We start from the raw sequence: 17,016 nt of genomic DNA, 5'->3' as shown, positions 1-17,016 counted from the left end.
AAGCCAATGCTTAATTGGATCTTCAGTAAAGAATTCTGGGTGTGCAGGGCGGTGGTGGCGCATGCCTTTAATTCCAGCACTCCTGAGGCAGTGCCAGGCGGATCTCTGTGAGTTCGAGGCCAGCTTGGGCTACCAAGTGAGTTCCAGGAAAGGCTCAAAGCTACACAGAAAAACCCTGTCTTGAAAAACAAAACAAAACAAAACAAAAAAAAAAAAAAAGAATTCCGGGTGTAATTTCTTCACAGTCCTGACGAACATCTAACTGTATCTTGACCAACATTAAGTGCCTGAGAGTAACATTGCATCATACACCAAAGAATAGTTGATATATAAAAATCTTAATGACTGGGTCAAACAATTAAAAACCCAGATTTTTGGGCAGGGCTGGCCCAAGCCTTTAATCCCATCACTCCGGAGGCAGTTTGAGGCCAGCCTGGGCTACGAAGTGAGTTCCAGGAAAGGTGCAAAGCTACACAGAGAAACCCTGTCTCGAAAAAACAAACAAACAAAAAACCAGATTTTTCACTTGTATCAGTTGAGGTAAGGTCAAACACAGATGATTCTGCTCAGCCAGCAATGCTCAGTCACTGAATACAGGGTGGGGTGTCAAAATTTTGCCCAATAAGATCACTGCTCTGACCTAATTTTTCCAAAATGAAGATTTGCGATATTATCAGTTTACTGTTATCTTCTTTCAAATTGGTAAGTGCAAATGCAGTTGATAGACTGGTTTAGTGATAAACGCCCAGTGCATGGTGTGGGAGCATTCATTGTGTGAGAAAAGAAATACCTGCTGTGCATGCCAACTCAAAGAAAGAATGTAAGAACTGTTATGTTGATGGGTGGTAGTGGCACACACCTTTAATCCCAGCACTCAAGAGGCAGAGGCACACAGATCTTTGTGAGTTTGAGGACAGCCTGGTCTACAGAGCAAGTTCCAGGACAGCCAGGCTACACAGAGAAACCCAGTCTTGTAAAAAAACAAACAAACAAAACCAAACAACAACAAAAAACCTTTTTACACTGATACAGTGAATAGAAAGAATGTTTTGCTTTACATTGACATCTCCTTAAAAGGTTGAAAGTGTGCCCAGGCAAATTTTTCATCCAAGCTAATATAGACAGAACTAAAATTCTTATGTTCAAATACCTAGTCTTTTTCATTCAAAGTTGCTTACATAGGCACATAATTTATTGCTATGTTAACATCATTAATTTATTACATAATTCAGTGGTGCATCTTATATTACAGCCTTCTCTTCTGTACTCATCATACATAAATGCATCCTTTTTCTGATTACAATGCCTTGTCCTTAATTTTACACATCACCTCTTCCTGCCATCACAGTCTCTTCATGAAGCTTGATAGCATGAAACTTGATCACAGAATGAACCAATCACTCAGAAGGATAGAGAGAGGGCTCAGTGGGTAAAGGCACTTGACACCAAACTTAATGACCCGAGTTTCATCCCCAGAACCACAAGCCAGGAGAATATCAACTCCCACAAAATGAGAAACAAAATAGTCAGGGAGGTACTGGACATGAGCACACGTGTAAAGAATAAAGGCAAAGAGGTATAGGACTTATTCTAGGAGCTAAAGTTATTTTGCAAACATTTTGTCCCCAGGAAAATTCCCTCTTTGTTGTTTCCCCTAAATACTAGTAAGCCTATACTTAGTGTCATAATCAGTTGTCTTTTCTTGACTATATTTTGTATTAACATATAATGCACAGTGTAGAATAATCTTTCCTATGAGAAGAATAGGAACTGGAGGATGTGTTACAATGTGAATTTGAATTTCCATAGGATACTCGGGGTACTAGGCAGTAAAAAACACTCATAATTTAGGAGAGTGGCGTAATACAAGTTATAAATGAAGTTATAACAGCAGACTTTTAAATATTTCTTGCTTCTAGCATTATGGTTTGTCTGTATCAGTTAGTTAGGTTTGGGCACTGAAATTCAAGGAGAAAAGACCAGTAATATTACCTTATTTAGTTTAAATGCAAGGCAATTAAAAAAAATCAAATGAGACATTTGGCTTATGATGTTCAGTGAAACCAAACCTTGCAATATCTTCGTTGAATGTGTACACAGTTAATTTTTTTCTCCAGTAAATGTTGATTTTTTTTCCTAACCTGGAGAATGTTTCTAAAGATTACCAGCCTTAAGTAACTCATATTCACATTAATACAGTCTTCCTATCATTTTCCATTGTTACAATACTTCTGATAGGTTCGGTGTTTTGCAAACACCTTGGCCAAAATTGGAAGCAGCACCCGTGTCAGAAATGCTTAAATGAAGAAAATTAACTTTAAAACGGTATGATTTACTCATGAGGGCTTTGGTGGGGTTCCTTTAACTTCTCTAATACTCGCTTGCTGACCAAGATCGAATGAAAACAGTGGGTTAGATATTTCCAGAGACACATATGCCTTCACATAAGTCCAGGAAATCGCAGTTCTCTGTGTGACTCATCACTCCACTTCTGGTTTTAGTGGATTGTTTCCTCCTAGGTGCATCGTTATGTTGTTGGGTTCATAAAGGTTTCCCTGTTTCTCCTTTTGAGGAGGAATAACAAAACAACAAAAACCCATTTCTCCTTTTGCTTGAATTTAGTTTTTGTTTGTGTTTGGCACTGAGGATTCAGCCAGTCAGCTACATCCCAGCTTTTTAAAACTTCTCTTGTTTTTGAGAAGCTCTCACTTAGCGGTTTACAGTCCTTGAACTTGCTCTGTAAATTAGGCAGGGTTTACACTTGCAGTCTTCTCGCCTCGGCTATTTTAGCATCTCAGGTTATAGGCATGCACCATCACTCTTGGTTCTCAATTTCTCTCTTTAATACTGAGAGGGCTGGGGAGCCAGACCAGCTCCATGACACGTTTCTTATAGTCCTGCCAGGGACCAGGGCTTAGTTTGGTTTACTGGAACTAGCTAGAGCTGAGCAAGCAGTTCTCAGGAAGACCACAACTCAGGAGCAACCAATCAGCAGGCGCCCCACAGCCTTCTGCTAGCTAAAGATAGCTTTTCCTAGCCTGTAGCTAGAAGGTCCCTAACCACTAGAGCCTCTCACCAATCAGCCTGCAGACTAATCTTTCCTCCACTCCACCAATCAGCACCAGATTAATCCCTCCTCCCTGGAATTCCCCTAACTGTTGCTTAAAAGGAGCTTTCTACCTCCCTTCCAAGTCCATATTTGCCACCCCAACCCGTTGGAAACAATAAGATCTTTGTGAGTTCGAGGACAGCCTGGCCTATAGAGTGAGATCCAGGAAATGCACAAAGCTACACAGAGAAACCCTGTCTCAAAAAACAAAAAACGGGGTTAGGGATTTATCTCAGTGGTAGAGCGCTTGCTTAGCAAGCACAAGGCCCTGGGTTCGGTCCTCAGCTCTGGAATACAAAAAACAAAAAATGGATTAGACAGCATCAGGGTAGTCAGGCCCCAACTTTTCTAGGTGAGTCTAGCAGATAAAGCTTTGCAGAGAACTTCTGGACTCGGAGGCTGCTTACAAAGGACAAAGCCTGCAGCAGATGGAAACCAGAACTCTTGTCTTGCTAAAATAGAGTATTTGGATATTATATCTTAGGAACAGATACGAGAAGCTCAATTCTCTGTCAATCATTTCATTCTGTCTTCATTTCTTTTTTTAGATTTTGGATTTAATCTTTACTATATGTATTTTTTTATAGCTCATGGGCTAAATGCATTTAACATTATGGTATTCTATTAGTTATTTGGGCCTAGTATGTTTTCCTTTCCATTTTTAAACTATTCTATTTGTTGTTTCTCCTGAGTTGTCTTGCTTCTTTGTGTTATGTGCATTCATGCACTTGTGTGCACCATGCTTCCTCTTTTCTGCTTTCCTAACAGATCTTGCCAGCAGAAACTACTATGTACTTCAATGTATTTATCTAGTATGAAGGGAAATTGCATCATATTTGCTCAGCTTCCTTTTGCAACTTCAGATTTTACTGAAGATAGGCTTCAAGTACTCAGGATTTGTTCCTAGGAAACATGTTGTATTGTATCACTTCTCCTCCTTGGAAGAGACTCCTGGAAGTGATTACTTCATTTCTCTTGCATTCCCTACCTTATTAATCAGTGTTTTACATTTCTTTTTATTTATTTTTTGTTTTATTTTGAGACAAAATTCTCATCGTGTATCCCAAATTGACTCATAATGTTAGTTACCTGCATTAGACTCACCTGGATATTGGGGACTGTATATTCATAGGCCCTACACCAGGCCTATAGTCAGTATCTCTGTGGTAGAATCCAAGAATCTGTAGTTTTAAAAAAAGCTGTATGGATGGTTCTTCTCTACAGCGATGTTTGAGAATCATGGGCACAGCAAATGTTCTCACGATGGCTTTATATGGTTTGAGTGATTTTACAAAAGAGAGACTGGTCCTTAGGTTGTGTTGGGGTGATAGAACCTTTAAGAGGGAGGATAACAGAAGACTTTTAGGTTATAAAGGTACTGTTTAGAGAGGGATCAATGGTGGTTTTAGGAAGAACAACCCATTTTCTCAAGAGCAGGTTGTTATAAGGACTGGCCACTCCAAATGTTTGTTGAACCCCTTTGCACCAGACTGTTTCCCTCTGGGCTTTCAGCCAAATTGACACAGCCAATTCAACCCTCGCTACCCAATTTTGGAATTCTAACTTCTCAAACTATGAATACATCTTTTTGACAAACAGCCCACATTGGATATTTAGTTATAACAATAGAACCAATAGTTTATCAAGCAATTGGTCCTTAAGAACTACTTAGGATTAGTGTATTATCCTCTTACTAACCTCCCAATCTCTCTCTCATGTGTTGATCTTTCTCTTGTAACTTAGATTGCATTTTCAATCAGTGTCTGGTTATGCTTACTTGAATGTTCTCTTATCCTACACTCAGCACAGCCCAACTTAAATTATCCATTGGGTATCTCTGACATCATGCTACTGTGATCCAGGGGTTACCTTTGGAGTCATTCCCTATGCTCCATTATCTTTACTGTATGTATTGGCTCTTAAGCAAAGCCCCGAGAAGACAGTGCTGATGAGAATGGCAGTTTGGGGTCATACCCTCCAGGATTTTAAAGATTCTTTTGTAGAGCTATTTAATCCCATTGTTTCTTTTCAGGACAGTCCCAAAATTTCCTTCTCATCACCATAATCTAGAATAGTAATGTCTGTCAAAACTGATATAAAATTTTCCTAATTAGTTTTTTCCCCAAATTATTATTATTATTATTATTATTATTATTTTGTTTTTCGAGACAGGGTTTCTCTGTAGTTTTGGAGTCTGTCCTGGACTAGCTCTGTAGACCAGGCTGGCCTTGAACTCACAGAGATCCACCTGCCTCTGCCTCCCGAGTGCTGGGATTACAGGCTTGCGCCACCACCGCCGGCCTACCTTTCTTGTAAAGTTAATTTGTTAATTTTTATTTTATTTTATTTTACTCTACGCCTTTTTTACCATTGTTTCTAGGCCATCTTCCACACTGACAGAGATTTGTTTGCCTCTGCTTCTGAGTGCGCTGGCATTAAAGGCTGGTGTCTCCACATCAGGCAAGTATTATTACATTGTGTCTATTTTTCTAATTGCTTTGTTATCTCTTTAGCTTCCTTAATGTCCTTAATGTTGGAATAAGGTTTGAACTTTCTCTTCCTTGAACTGTTCAGAGGCTCGAGCTAGTTCTGGTATCAATAAAAAGGACTTAAACTTTTAATTGGCTTAATCAGTGTAGTTGTTAATAACTATCTTTCATGGATCATTTCACTGGAGGCCCCAGCAAGATTGCCCACACTGTGGAACTCAGCCTCATTCCCAGACTTCCTGGCCAGGGAAAGGTTGCAAGGGATACACCATCTGACAAACATTCCAGGCCCCAACTCCTCTGAGTCTGGCAAGGCCTCGAATGATTGCCATGTTCCAGACATGAAAACAAGAGTTCTGACACACCTAGGTTATGTCTGTATACTGAATTTTGTTCTGATTCTGGTTGAGGATGAGCCCATGGGGAGCCTTCTAAGGACAGGCCCATTCTGGTGAGTCGTCTTCTGGATAAGAGGGACACTGGAAGCCCTCTTCCTTGTTTGGAAGAAAATTCCAACAGGAAATTCTTCCCAAGTCCTCCCACACTTAAGTTGGGAGGCCAATAATGGAGCCCCATATGTCCTGGTTTTGTCTTGAATGAGGCATATGGTTTTGGTTTTGTTTGAAAGAATGGCTGGCCAACTGTTGTGACTGTTGATATGAACGAGGGGAAATTTGGCCCAGGAAGTTATCTGCTTTCTTGATGTTTCTGCTGCTGTTCTGTTTTGTCTCATCTCCCCAAAGGGGGGTTGGCGAGTACTCACTCTGGTTAACTTGATTGATTACAATTCTGCCAGTTTCTCAGGATTCTGCCAGTAGGTGCCTCCTTCCGTATGCTGTTGTTAGCAGTTTGTCTTTTTGTATGAAAAAAAAAAAAAGTCTCCTTTCCTCTCTAGGCTGGGAAATTTCTAGTCATACCAACCCACTCCTGGAGTCACACACACCTCCAGTCTCTCACTTGGTGCCTTTCTGCCTGGAGCTCCACAGTGGGCGGTGGTTCCCTGGAAACGGACAGCCCTCAGATTGGAGCCACTTCCCATGGCAGGCATGGCTGGGTCCCTGGAACCTGGGTCCTCCCAGGTGCCCAAGAGCAGGCAGGTGGCTGGTCTCCCTGTTACTAGCCTCCTTTGTTTTTTGCTTTTTGTTTTTGTTTTCTTTGCAGAAGGCACCAGTCCTTCCTTGGGAGTAGGAGAAGGAGGTCAACAACAGAGCAGAGGTTATCAGCCTTCCTAACGCTGACTCTTTAATGCATTCCTCATGTTGTGCTGACCCCCAACCATAACATTATCTTCGTTGCTACTTTATAACTGCAATTTTGCTGCTATGAATTTTCTGATGGTCTTAGGCGGAAAGGGCTGCGACCCATAGGTTGATAATCGCTGACACAGGGGATGTGTGTGATTCTTTTCTGATCTATGTTCCGTTCTCTATTTCAAATCATTATTACTGGAAGGAAGACCCAGACCCACCTTTTTCTGATAAGCCCCAAGCCCTAACAGCCCTCCTAGGATCTGTTCTTTACCCCTGGGATGAGTTCCACCAACTCCTCTTTTTAATTCAGATGAAAGGGAACTATTGGGGCAGTGGCAAGGAAGCTCTCTGGGGCCTTGCTTTTGAGGCAGCTTTATCCAAGCACCCTGACTGGGACCCCAATGTGTACACAGGTTCCCAGGCCCTAAACATTTTTCACCTGTATCTTATGACTGAAATTTGGGGTGCAGCTCAAAAACTCACTAATTTGTCTAAGACTACTGAGGCTCTTCAGGGTCCAAGAGTCCCAGGATATTTTTCTATCTTTTTTTTCTTTTTGGTTTTTCGAGACAGGGTTTCTCTGTGTAGCTTTGCGCCTTTTTCCTGGAACTCACTTGGTAGCCCAGGCTGGCCTCCCAAGTGCTGGGATTAAAGGCGTGCGCCACCACTGCCAGACAAATGGTGGCACTCATGCCTTTAATCCTTTTTTTAATTTTTTTTTCTTTCGAGCTGAGGACCGAACCCAGGGTACAGCTTGCTAGACAAGTGCTCTACCACTGAGCTAAATCCCCAACCCACCCCAGGACGATTTTTCGAACGATTCCAAAAAAAAAAGTTTCAGAACTTAACCTGCTTTTGACCCACTGACTCTGGAAAATGCTAGGGCATTACGTTTGGCCTTTGTGACTCTTAGCACTGGACAGTCACAAAAAAACTTACAAAGTTCAAAAGCTAGAGGGCTTTGCAGGGATGATAACTCTCAATTCAATGAGGAATGAGGTGGCCAGAAGGCTTACAATAACGGAGACACTGAAAGGCAGTGGCAATGTCTGTATCTGTCTGGTGACTTCTATGTTGTAACCCCATTTCTCCTCTGATAAGGGCTGTAGGACAATGCAGCAGGCACTAATCAGAGGAGAAACGGGACTACAACAAGAAAGTCATCGGACAGACGAGAGTTCTCCCTCTGTATGCCCCATGTCCCACCAAACCAGCAAAGCTTAAGGCTTAGTTTGCATTCTCCAGGGAGGGCTTTGTATGAAACTAGGTTTGCTGCTTCTGTGAAAATAAATCAGGCGTTATCAAAGAGACTTTACAAAATATTAGCTATTATTTAGGTAAGTGACAAGAGAAACATGACTCAATTTCTGGTACCATAAAATGTTTGAAACCCTTGGCTCGCGGCTCTTTTCACTACCCTGGCTGGCCCCCTACTTCTTTTTATAGGACTTCTGAAGCTAAACAAAAGCAGAAATACAAATGATATTCCTGCCATCTGCCATACCATGGGGCAACGAAGCCTCAGGAGACCTAAGCAAGCCATCTCAGTCTTTCCCAGGCTGGATCCGCATGCGCGCCACCACCGCCCCGCATCATCTCAGGTCTAAGAGAGCCATCGGCCAGCGTCCACGCGGGGAATGCGTAAGCAGCTGCTTTTCGAGCGTTCCTGGTCCTTCAGACCAAGCCCGCCACTTCGCTCCCTTCCAGCCTTTGACTCTATTAAAACGGCCTTCCAACCCTCTGCTGCGTCAGGAACGGAAACCGGCTTCCCCTCCCCTCCCCTCCCCACTAGGCCTCTCCGGCACGGCCCAGCGTCAGCCGCTGCGTGCGCACCGGGTGCCCCGCCCCTTCCGCCGCGCGTGCGCAAGCACGGCCGCCTCGGCGAGCCCGGGTTGGCTACCCCGGCGGCCTCCTCGGCAGTAATGGCTTCTCTGATGTGATAGCTTCCCCCGCCCCCTCGCGTAGGACGCGGCGGCGGGGCGGCGGTGGAAAGCCCAACTTTATTGTTCCCCCGGCCCACCTCCCGGCGCGTCCTCAGGATGCTCGGGGGCTGAGCGCCTGGGGCGGCGGAGGGTCGCGGTCCATCCGGGCCCTCGCCTCAGAGCGCAGGGCCAAGGGAGGGAGGGAGGGAGGGAGGCACGATGTCAGGTAGCCGCCAGCCCGGCTCGGGTTCCGCTGGGACGAGCCCCGGTTCCTCGGCGGCCTCTTCGGTGACTTCCGCCTCCTCGTCCTTATCCTCGTCTCCGTCGCCGCCTTCCGCGGCGACCTCGGTGGCGACGCTGGTCTCTGGCGGGGCGGCTCCGGCCGCGGGCTCGGGCGGCCTCGGTGGCCCGGGACGGCCTGTGCTAGTGGCGGCCGCGGTGTCCGGCAGCGGCAGCGGCAGCGGCAGCGCGAGCACCGGCGGGGCGGTGTCCGCGGGCCTGTCCCGGCTCAGCTGCGCGGCCAGGCCCAGCGCCGGTGTTGGAGGGAGCAGCTCCAGCCTGGGCAGCAGCAGCAGCAGCAGTAGGAAGCGACCTCTGCTCGCCCCGCTCTGCAACGGGATCCACAATTCCTACGAGGACAAAAGCAACGACTTCGTCTGGTGGGTTCTCAGAGCTGTCCCTGCATGCTCGACCACGAGTTTTCTGCTGCTGAAGCTGGCAGGGTCCGGTGTAGGGGGACCTGTCGGAGAGCGCAGCTTGGTGGTGCTAGGATTCGAGCTGGGGAGTTGAGTGTTTGCAGTTAGAGGTTCCTGGTTGGGAGGTGGAGGTGGACTGGGATCCCGAGGCAAAGTAGTTAAATGGGGTTACGTTGAGGTGGGTGTTGATGTGCAGGAACTGAAGGCATTTTAAGGGACTGCCTAAGGATAGAGGTGGAGGGTCCAGTAAGTGGTTCTGTAGGAAATATTTGGGCCAGGAGTTTGAACCTTGAATGCCAGTGGATTAGGCATCAGTCTGGAGTAGTTTATGTGAATTACATTTTCAGAGGAAGAATACTGCCTGAGATTCTGAGAGATGGAATTGCTAGTCAACTCTGTATTGTAAATACAGTAGATGGTGCTCGAAACACGGTTGTGGATGTTTTACAGAGTGGTCTTCTTAAGTATTGAGCGTGGGGATGTGTAAATGTCTCCTGTTTGGATGGATAGGACCCTTGTAATTCTGTTGCTGATAATTAGTCAAAATTTGTTCACGACCAATTCCACGCTTCAACTGTTGGAACAAGGGAAACACATTTATTAGATAGTGTTACTGTGTTGTACTGAACTATTACAGCGCTGTGTAATATGCAGGAACTTATGGCTTGAGAAACGCCTGTATAGTCATTGCATCACAGCTGGCGTCTTGAATGACACAGAAGAATCAGTCATTTGGAATCTAAGAGGGGCTTTAAGCAAAAGATGAATCTGATTGTCTTGAATTATTTGAGTTTTAATTGGGTTTTAAATACTAGTTCTAGGACTAAGAGAGCTTAAGTATTCCTGCTCAAGAACTGGTAGAATGCTGTGTCTTTCCTGCGAAGGGACTTGTTGATTGACTTAAATGATGTAGGAAGTTGACTTGAGTGTCCTTCTTGGGGAAGTTGGTTCTCTTTAAGAGTTGGAAGATAGTCTTATATGGTGTTATTAAATGTAATGGGGCTAGAGATTGTAACCATTGAGAAAGATACTGGCTACACTTTCTTGCCTCTTCAGGAATATAATTTATATTTCTGCTTTTGTTTAGATTCAGAAGCAGCACTTGTTATTGAAACACAAATGGTTGTTATTATTCGTATGCAATTTAAACAGTTTAAGGTTGGATCTAAGGAGATGTTTGCATTCCTGTTTGTTTGAGACAGGATTCTCTCTGTATCCCTGGCTGTTTTGGTACTCATTCTGTAGATCAGGTTGGCCTTGAACTCAGAGCTCTGCCTGTCTCTGTCTCCCAAATGCTGGTATTACAGGTGTGTGCTACCACACCTGCCTGGGTGAAGTGTTTGCATTCCTATCCAATCAGTAGTGTCTCAAGATAATGTAGAAGCTAGTAAAACAAGTAGGCGACTTATAGAATTTAATTTTTAGCCATTATTTGCATTTCAGTTTTCAAAAAGTAGAAGAAAAGCATGCCAGCGACCTTAGGTCATTTAATAGTGGAAAGGGTTTGAGAAATCAGAGTATTATTCAGTTACTTAATAGATAATTTAGACGTTGGCTTTGGAACTGTCTGTCAGAGTAATATAGGCAACGGTATAGGGACCTAGAGGTGACTAAGGAGCAGATGGCACTTGGTTTGGGTATTAGGTGTCCTGGTTTCATTTCTGTTGCAGTCACAAATACCTTGACTATAGACATTTTAGTGAAGGAAAGGTTTCTTTGGCTCACAGTTTCAGTTAAAATTCATTATTGTGGAGAGATCAGTGCAGGAGCTTAGAAGATTCACTTCCACAGTCAAGCAAAGAGTGGAAGTTCCCACAATGGTCTGGGTTGTCTTTTTCTCTTTTAAAGATTTATTTATTTATTCTGTATACAGCATGTATGACTGCAAGCCAGAAAAGGGCACCAGATCACATTACAGATGGTTGTGAGCCACCATGTGATTGCTGGGGATTGAACTCAGGACCTCTGGAAGAGCAGTCAATGGTCTTAACCTCTGAGCCATCTCTCCAGCCCATTATAATTTTTTTGTTTGTTTGTTTTTTGTTTTTTGAGACAGGGTTTCTCAGTGTAGCTTTACTCCTTTCCTGGATCTCACTCTGTAGACCAGGCTGGCCTCTAACTCAGAAAGATCCGCCTGGCTCTGCCTCCCCAGTGTTGGGGTTAAAGGCGTGCCCCCCCCCCCCCCCCCAGGAATGGAGAACATACCCCACAGGCATGTCAGGAATCAATCTGATCTAGACAGTTCCTTGGTTGATACTTTGTAGCGGTGCTATATTGTGTTAAGTTGACATTTAAAACTAACCAGCTCAGGAATAAGACTAAATTATTAGTCCATCACCTGGTTGTTTAAAAAGATCATTGAGCTTAGGGACTGAGAGGAGACTTCACTGGCTAAGAGCACTTGTTGCTCTGTCAGAAGACTGGGGTCTGATTCCCAGTACCCACATGGTAGCTCACAACTGTATGTAACTCCATTTTCAGGGCATCTGATTCCTCTTCTGGGCCCCATAGGCACCATGCACACAAGCGGTACACAGACATACTTGTAAGCAAAGCACCCATACACACTCATAAAATAAATTATTAAAAAGAATTTCAGCTACTCTTTTTTCCTATGTTGTATAGGTATTATATTTTATGTTCTAGTGTGAAAATATCCAATGAATATTTTTTGTTAAAATTCCAAATATTTCACTAAGAATCTCAATTCATTATATTTATTTTTGGTGAGATTGGCTATTCAGAAGAATTAATCAGTGAATATATTTTGCACTTCTTAAGGTTTAATTTTGATCAGATTATTGGGGTGGGATATGTATTAGATAGCCTTAGCAACCCTTTTTATTCCTAATTGGTCTCTGAGTGTTTTTGTCTTTTTCTGTACCTCTGTGTCAGACTGTGAGGCAATTCAAATTACTGTAATCTTTTATGTAGAAATGAGGTTTAAGTTCAAATAATGTTAATTCTTTACTCATTTACATTTATATTTCACATCTCATTTTATTCTTAGAGTAGTTGTAAGGAGTTATGTAGACTCTCTTATTTGACTATAACACCAGTGTAATGATTTTCGCCTGTTTTAGGTAGGCTAGCTAAGGGACAAAATGAGGAATCAGATCTGGAGTCTCAGTTTAGCACTTCCTTTTATGTGGGTGGAAAGCTTGAGCTCTGTGAGTTCTAGTATACTATCCAGTGGTTCTTAAATGGGTTTGATCAGAGGTAAGAAGCTGTTTCATAATGGTTTTCTCCTTAGCCATTTCTCTCCTTGCTGTCCCTATTCTAAGAATCATAATGGGAGGCTGGGGTGGGAGGCAGTAGATTAGGACCCCTCCCCCCATACAAACTCTTTTTGAGAAGAGTTATTTAATGATGCCTAGGGTTTGAATAAAAGCTCCCTCATCATTTTGTTCCTGATCTTGTGCAGTTGAACCATGGGTACAGTCACAGTTACTCAGTAACAAAGCGGGGAAAGCTTATGTGGCTGTTCCAGAGTTGTTCTCTTTGTAGTTCCTTTCTCTCTGATGTCCCATTTGTGCTTCCTGAAGTGCTCAATTAGTTGCTCTGCTCCGGTTATGACAGCCTACAAAATGTTTTCAGGCAAAGAATGAGTCCACAATAAACTAGGTCCACATAAAAATAAGAATATATTCATTTCTTTTTCTTCTCTCAAGGCTGTCAGTCTTGTGCTAACTAGTGTTCAGTGTTAAAAAGCAGTTTTTTAAATCTAGCTTTCTGAGTAATATGGTCAAAAGAAAGTTCTCCCCAGTTAAATATTGACCTCAAATGCAAGTGAACCATACTTGATTATGTTCTCTGAGTATAAATTTAACTTTCTTTCACTTGTTTTATCTTTTGACATTTTTAAACATTTGATTTCTTTGTTACATTTGATGGTACCATAACAATGGTAATTGGATGTAGCTATCATTTCATGCAGGTGTGTAAACATAAAAGATACCTGCCTTGCCTTTAATCCCAGCATTCTGGAAGCAAGCAGGTCTCTGAGTTCAAGGCCAGCCTAGTCTACAAAATGAGTTCCAGGACAGCCAGGGCTCTTACACAAAGAAACCCGGTCTCGAAAAACAAAAAGAACAAACAAACAAACAAAAAAGCAAAATAAAACAAAATATACCTGCCTTGATGTAGGTTTTGGCAAAATGAAAGCAAATCTCCTTGAGATAATTTTGAATTAATTGTTTCATTCTTTATGAAATTGTAGAAATGAGGGACCTTTATGCAGCATCACTAAAGTACTGGATATTATTGTGTGGGAAAAAAATTGGCTAGAAGTGACAGGCTACTTCAGAAGCTTGTGCAATGGCACAGGAGATGGATAAAAACTGCACAAGCCAATCTGACCTCTGTTCTGGAACCCTTAGCAGAAAGAGAACCATCTGCTGAAAGTTCTCTAACCTGCACTTGTGGCATGGGACCTACACACACATAAAATAAATTTTAGCTGGGTGTACATCTTTTAATCCCAGCTCTTGGGAGGAGACATGCATGTCTCTGAGTTCCAATGCTAGCCTAATCTACATATTGAGTTTCAGGCTAGACAGGGCTACATAAAGATCCTGTATCAAAAACAAAAACAAAAAGTTAATTCAGACTGGGGAGTAGTTCAGTAGGTAAAGTACTTGCTGACTGTGCATAAGGACCTGAGTTTGTATCCTCATAAAAAGTTACAGTATGCATGCACACCTGTAACCTCAGCACTAGGGCTGGAGACAGATGAATTTGGAGGTTCACAGCCAATGTAGCAGAAACAGTGTACTCATAGTTCATTGAGAGACCACTCTTCCACTCTCCTCCTTTCCCCATCCAAAAGGTTAAGAAGACATCCCAACATTCACCTCTCAGCTCTACACTCACCCACATGGGCTGGCATACGCACATATAAACATGCACATGTGCATATGCTACACACCACCCAAAAAAGTTAAATCAGTAAAGTTAAATACGAAAACATAAGCATTTGTAAGAGCCCCTGATTTGATTTTTATGTATAATTCACATATGTGATGTAAGACAAAATTAGTGTAAAGTCTAAAGAGAGAAATGTAATAAAATATCTTAGATCATGTGAGTGCCTAGTGTATATGAGACTATGTCCAAAATCAGTATGGATGGACATATGTATGCAATAAAAGATAACAATTGAAAATATATTTTCCCTAGGGACTTTTCTAAAGGTAGGAGTGTTTTGTTTGTTTGTTTTGTGTGTGTGTGTGTGTGTGTGTGTGTGTGTGTGTGTGTGAGAGAGAGAGAGAGAGAGAGAGAGAGAGAGAGCGAGCGCGATCGTGAGAGCGCGATTGCCAGAGCGCAAGCGCGCACAGAGGACTGAGTGTCATCTTTAGGATTGTTGTTCACCTTATTTGAAATAGTCTCATAGTCTGGGAGCTCACCAGTTAGACTAGACCATCCAGGGAACCCCAGAAATTCTGTCGCACTCCCTCGCTCTAGATTACAAATCACACACATCGGGTCTTCTTGCTTGTAAATCAAATGTTTTGCCAACTGAGCCACTCCAACACTTTTTTTTTTTTGAAGTTAAACACTCCCTTTACTTTTCATTTTAGTTATTTTGTATACTTAAATGCAGCTTTTCAGTACATGTGTATAATATGTAATGATTGGACTCACATTTGCCATGTCTGTCACCTTGGGCATTTGTCATTTCTTTGTGGTAGGAACAATGAAAATATCCTGCCCTAAGCAATTAAAAATGTTTAGCGTTTTTGTTAACTATAGTTACCATATTATGATTCAGACCATTCAGGTAACCTGTTCTACCTACCTATAACCTTATATCCATTAATCATACTCTTTATGGCCAATCTTAGTGCAAAGAATACTGGGACTTGGAGTGTTGTTTTGATATTCTATAGACAAATGAGAGGAGAATTAGAATTGAAATTTCACTTTCAACATCAGGACATCAAATATGAGCTGGGTTAATATTTGAGTAATTTAAGTGTATGCACTGCACTTATTTTAGAATGTATTGCTCTTTGGGTCAGCTTGAATGTATTACTTTTACTAATAGTCCTATAAATTTCTGTTGACAAATTCGAATACTTAACTCTTAGTCATATATTAAATTTGATTTGATTGATGTTGTCACTAGCCCTTTCCAGTGTGTAGTACTCTTGCCTTTACAACATTTATTTTGATGATTTTTCTCTTTTTTTTGTGTGTAGCCCCATCTGCTTTGATATGATTGAAGAAGCATACATGACAAAATGTGGCCACAGCTTTTGGTAAGATAATATTCATTCAATATAAGTGCAACTGACAAAAAATTATGCTCCTTAAACTAATTTTAGATTGTTTGTTCAACTCATAGGTCTTTACAGGTTTGACACTTCAAGATATAAAATTTGTTTAGTACATGACTTCTGTGAATTTGTTTAGTACATGCTTTAAGATCTTGTGTTTATTATCTATTGGGAGAAACAGTGTTATTTTAGAAAATCAAGGTGGGTAATCAGTCATTAAGCATGAGATACTAGTTATTTACTTGGGAATAAGGCGGGAGGACCCAGAGAACAGGTGGGCACAGACATAGGAAAAGGATGGAGTAGATTAAAAGGCTCTATTTTCTTTGTTAACACTTCACACACAGATTGTCTTTAGAATATATTGTGTTATATTAATTAAGTTTTTAATTATAAAATAACATAGAATTTACAGTCTTACCTATCTTGATATGTATAGTTTGTACTATGTTCATTATTGTATAGGCTCCAGTACTTGTTCTTTTGGCAAAACTGAACCTTTTAAACAGTGTCTGTAGTCACCAAAAGCAACTATCTACTTTCTGTTTGTGTGGGTTTGCCAGTTCTAGATAACCCATATCATATATACTTAGATCATGTGTTAGTTAGGGTTTTTATTGCTGTGAAGAGACACCATGACCGTGGCAACTCTTATAAAGGAAAACATTTAATTGGAGTGGCTGGCTTACAGTTCATTATCATTATACTTTATTCCCTTCCTTCCTACCAAATCTCTTTTTACAAAAACGTCCTCCTCCTACTCATATTTTGTTTTTCATTTTTTGTTGATTAATTTGATTATATGAAAATTTCATACATGTATATATTATGATTACACTCTCCTTTTACCTCCCTCCTGCCCCTACCAACCTTCTTCATTCCTACTAGTCCTTTTCTTAGGTTCATGTCTTTGTTTGTCTTGTGGCCCCACTGCAATTAATAAGGGGTGCCTGAATGAACATGGGCAGGTGATTATTTACTTAAGCAAGGACAGCTTACCAGCGGCTATAACACTGATGAATATGATCTGTGTCTCACCCCCTGGCAACCATTAATTGCCTGTAGTTCCTGGGAAAACTTAGCGACTTAGGTGTCTCCTTCCCACCATGATGGTTTATTGATGGGCCCAATCTTTTGGAGATCATGTATAGGTTCCTATAGCATGAATCTTAAAGGTACTTGTTAATAAAAACAAACCCAAGGCCAGTTTGTAGTATTAGTTAAACTGCTTGGCCATTAGCTCAGGTCTACCGTTGTCTAGCTCTTACTCTTA

General features: G+C 41.9%; 1 protein-coding gene across 2 annotated transcripts in view; it reads left to right on the top strand.

Annotated features, from left to right (window-relative positions):
• The first annotated feature begins 8,696 nt into the window (after nt 1-8,696).
• Cop1 (COP1 E3 ubiquitin ligase) overlaps nt 8,697-17,016 on the top strand; it is a 138,965-nt gene continuing 130,645 nt past the window's right edge. For both annotated transcript variants that reach the window (XM_036202402.1, XM_036202401.1), the window contains exons 1-2: nt 8,697-9,429; nt 15,666-15,725. In XM_036202402.1, the coding sequence (XP_036058295.1) occupies nt 8,990-9,429; nt 15,666-15,725 (500 nt within the window). In that variant the 5' untranslated portion in view covers nt 8,697-8,989. The remainder of the gene's footprint in view (nt 9,430-15,665; nt 15,726-17,016) is intronic.

The sequence above is a fragment of the Onychomys torridus genome, chromosome 11 (assembly GCF_903995425.1).
Source record: "Onychomys torridus chromosome 11, mOncTor1.1, whole genome shotgun sequence".
Taxonomy (NCBI): domain Eukaryota; kingdom Metazoa; phylum Chordata; class Mammalia; order Rodentia; family Cricetidae; genus Onychomys; species Onychomys torridus.
The sequence above is the reverse complement of the archived record's forward strand: the minus strand, read 5'-3'. Positions and strand labels throughout refer to the sequence as shown.